Here is a 2170-nt window from a genome sequence, read left to right as displayed (position 1 = left end):
CTTGTGGCCCCCATAGGGGCCCTCAAGAAGACAATAGGGGCTTCCGCGCGGCACTGGGGGCCCCCTCGCCAAGGCCTTGGGGACCTTCTTTACACAAGGGCGCCTTCTTAGCCCCAGGAGTTGGCGAGTTTCCACAAAAAGTGCCAAACGCAGGGAAGGCGGAGGCCCCTCCCCCGGTGACCCTAGGGGCCCCCGGGGGCCCCCAGGGGACCCCCAGGGGCTCCCCAGGGGACCCCAGGGGGCCCCCAGGGGGAAGACCCAAATAGAGAAGCCAAAGAGAAGCAATGGAAGCAAATGAGGGAGCAAATACGGACTTGAAGAGAAATACAGAAGGAAAGGGAGAAGAAAGAAAAGAAATAAAAAAGAAAAGAAAAAGTGTTTTCTCACCGAGTAAAACCCTTAAATAAACGATCTAAGAAAATGCGGCGAGAAGGAGGCAAAGAGGCGTGAGGGGCAAAAGGGTCTCCCAAACGCCCAAAGGCCTTATACACTTCAAACACTTCCGGGGGCACCTGGGCGCAAACCCTAAACCCTAAACCACAGCCTCCAAACCCTAAACCCTGGATCCTAAACCGCAGCCTCCACACCCTAAACCCTCAGCCACGGGCTGTAAACATTAAACCCTAAACCACAGGCACTAAACACTAAACCCAAAGCTACAGGCTGTAAACCCTAAACCCTAAACCACAGGCTGTAAACCCTAAACCCAAAACCATAGGTTGTAAACCCTAAACCCTAGAAACTAGGGCCGAGTGGCACCTTGAGGCAGAAGCCCAAACCCTAAACCCTAAACCCTGGACAATAGTCCACAAAGCGCAGATAGCGCACCTGCGACCCCCTCAACCCCTAAACCCTAAACCCTAGCTTTTGGTCTGGAAGCTCAGAAGCAACTCACTAAATCATAAGGAAGCTCTTTGGTGCTCAAGTTTGCTGCTGAGATATCCGGGTCCTCTTCTGCTGCTGCTGCTGCTTTGCGGGGCCCCCTGGTAGCTGCTGCGCCTTTTGCTGCAGCCCCTCCCTCAGCAGCTTTTTTGGCTTTCTTGTGCTTCGCAAACCCCCCTAGCTGCTGCAGCTTCTGCTGCTTCTGCTGCTGCTTCAGCAGCATCAGCTGCTGCTGCTGCTTCTGCTGCGCAGTCTTCTTCTTAGGGCCAACACCACCCCCGCCCTTAGGGCGGCCTTTTGCATGCAAAGAAGTCCTTGGGGCCTTCTGAAAAGAAGCTTCTGGGGTCAAAGTGGTACTTGTGGGGGCCCCTGGAGGCCCCCATAGGGGTCCCTGGGGGCCCCAGGCGCCCCCACAAGTGGGGCCCCCTGGAGGCCCCCACTGGGGGCCCCCGGGGGGCCCCAGAATAGACTGCCTAGGGGTATTCCGCTCTCGCGCAAGGGTACCCAGCAGCCCCTGAAAGGCCAGCTTGGGAGCTCCTGTTGAGCTTGAGACAGCTGCTGCTGCTGCTAGCTGATGCAGCAGCAGCAGCAACCCCACAGCCCTCGCCGCAGTGCTCCAGCTGCTGCGGCCTTTGAAACACTGGGGGGCCCCCGGGGGGCCCCCTAGAGGGCCCAATGACAACATAATGGCTCTCAGGGGGCCCCTGAACTGGGGGGCCCCCAAGCTCTTGGCTGGGGATAGCCTATTTGGGGCCTCTACAGTGGGGGGCCCCCATCCCTGCGCCGCGCGAGGGGCCCCCGGGGCCCTCTGCAGTTGAATTGCCTTATCTGCTGCTGGGGGGCCCCCCAGGCACGCTGCAGCAGCCAGGTCTAGGCCTATGCTGGGTATTTCTCGTCTTTATTCTTAAAAATACTTTTTTTTCGATATTAATTTGTGGATTAAAGAATATAATCTGCAACAAAAGCCTCGTAGGGGCTCACGGGGGGCCCCCCTGAGCCTTGAGAGGCCCCGGGGCCTTTGCGCACCGCCCCCCTGCGGGCGCTGGAAAAGGGTCCCGAGGCGGCTTTTTTTTCGCAAAATTGTGCAGTTGATTAATTATAATTATAAAATTAAAAATAAAATGAATTTTTCTTTTAAACTTAGTCAGCGCAGCACTTCCTGCGACCCCTCTGTCTTGCGCTGGGGCTGAAGACCCCCGTCAACACAGCCCACTTGGGTATGGAAATGTTAGTTCTGTTAGCTAGCCACCGTCACCAGCTAGCCACAGCTAGCCGCGGCCAGCCGCAC

General features: G+C 57.0%; 1 protein-coding gene across 1 annotated transcript; it reads right to left on the bottom strand.

Annotated features, from left to right (window-relative positions):
• Positions 1-383: 383 nt before the first annotated feature.
• Positions 384-1567, bottom strand: ETH_00033690 (uncharacterized protein; the record flags this gene model as incomplete). Its single annotated transcript, XM_013379818.1, has 2 exons — positions 384-512; positions 896-1567. The coding sequence occupies 2 exons, from the start codon at positions 1565-1567 to the stop codon at positions 384-386; spliced, it is 801 nt and encodes a 266-aa protein (XP_013235272.1).
• Between the last annotated feature and the right edge of the window lie 603 nt (positions 1568-2170).

This window comes from Eimeria tenella, genomic scaffold (genome assembly GCF_000499545.2).
Source record: "Eimeria tenella Houghton genomic scaffold, Eth_scaff4025, whole genome shotgun sequence".
In the NCBI taxonomy this organism is placed as follows: domain Eukaryota; phylum Apicomplexa; class Conoidasida; order Eucoccidiorida; family Eimeriidae; genus Eimeria; species Eimeria tenella.
This window is presented reverse-complemented; position numbering and strand designations above follow the sequence as displayed.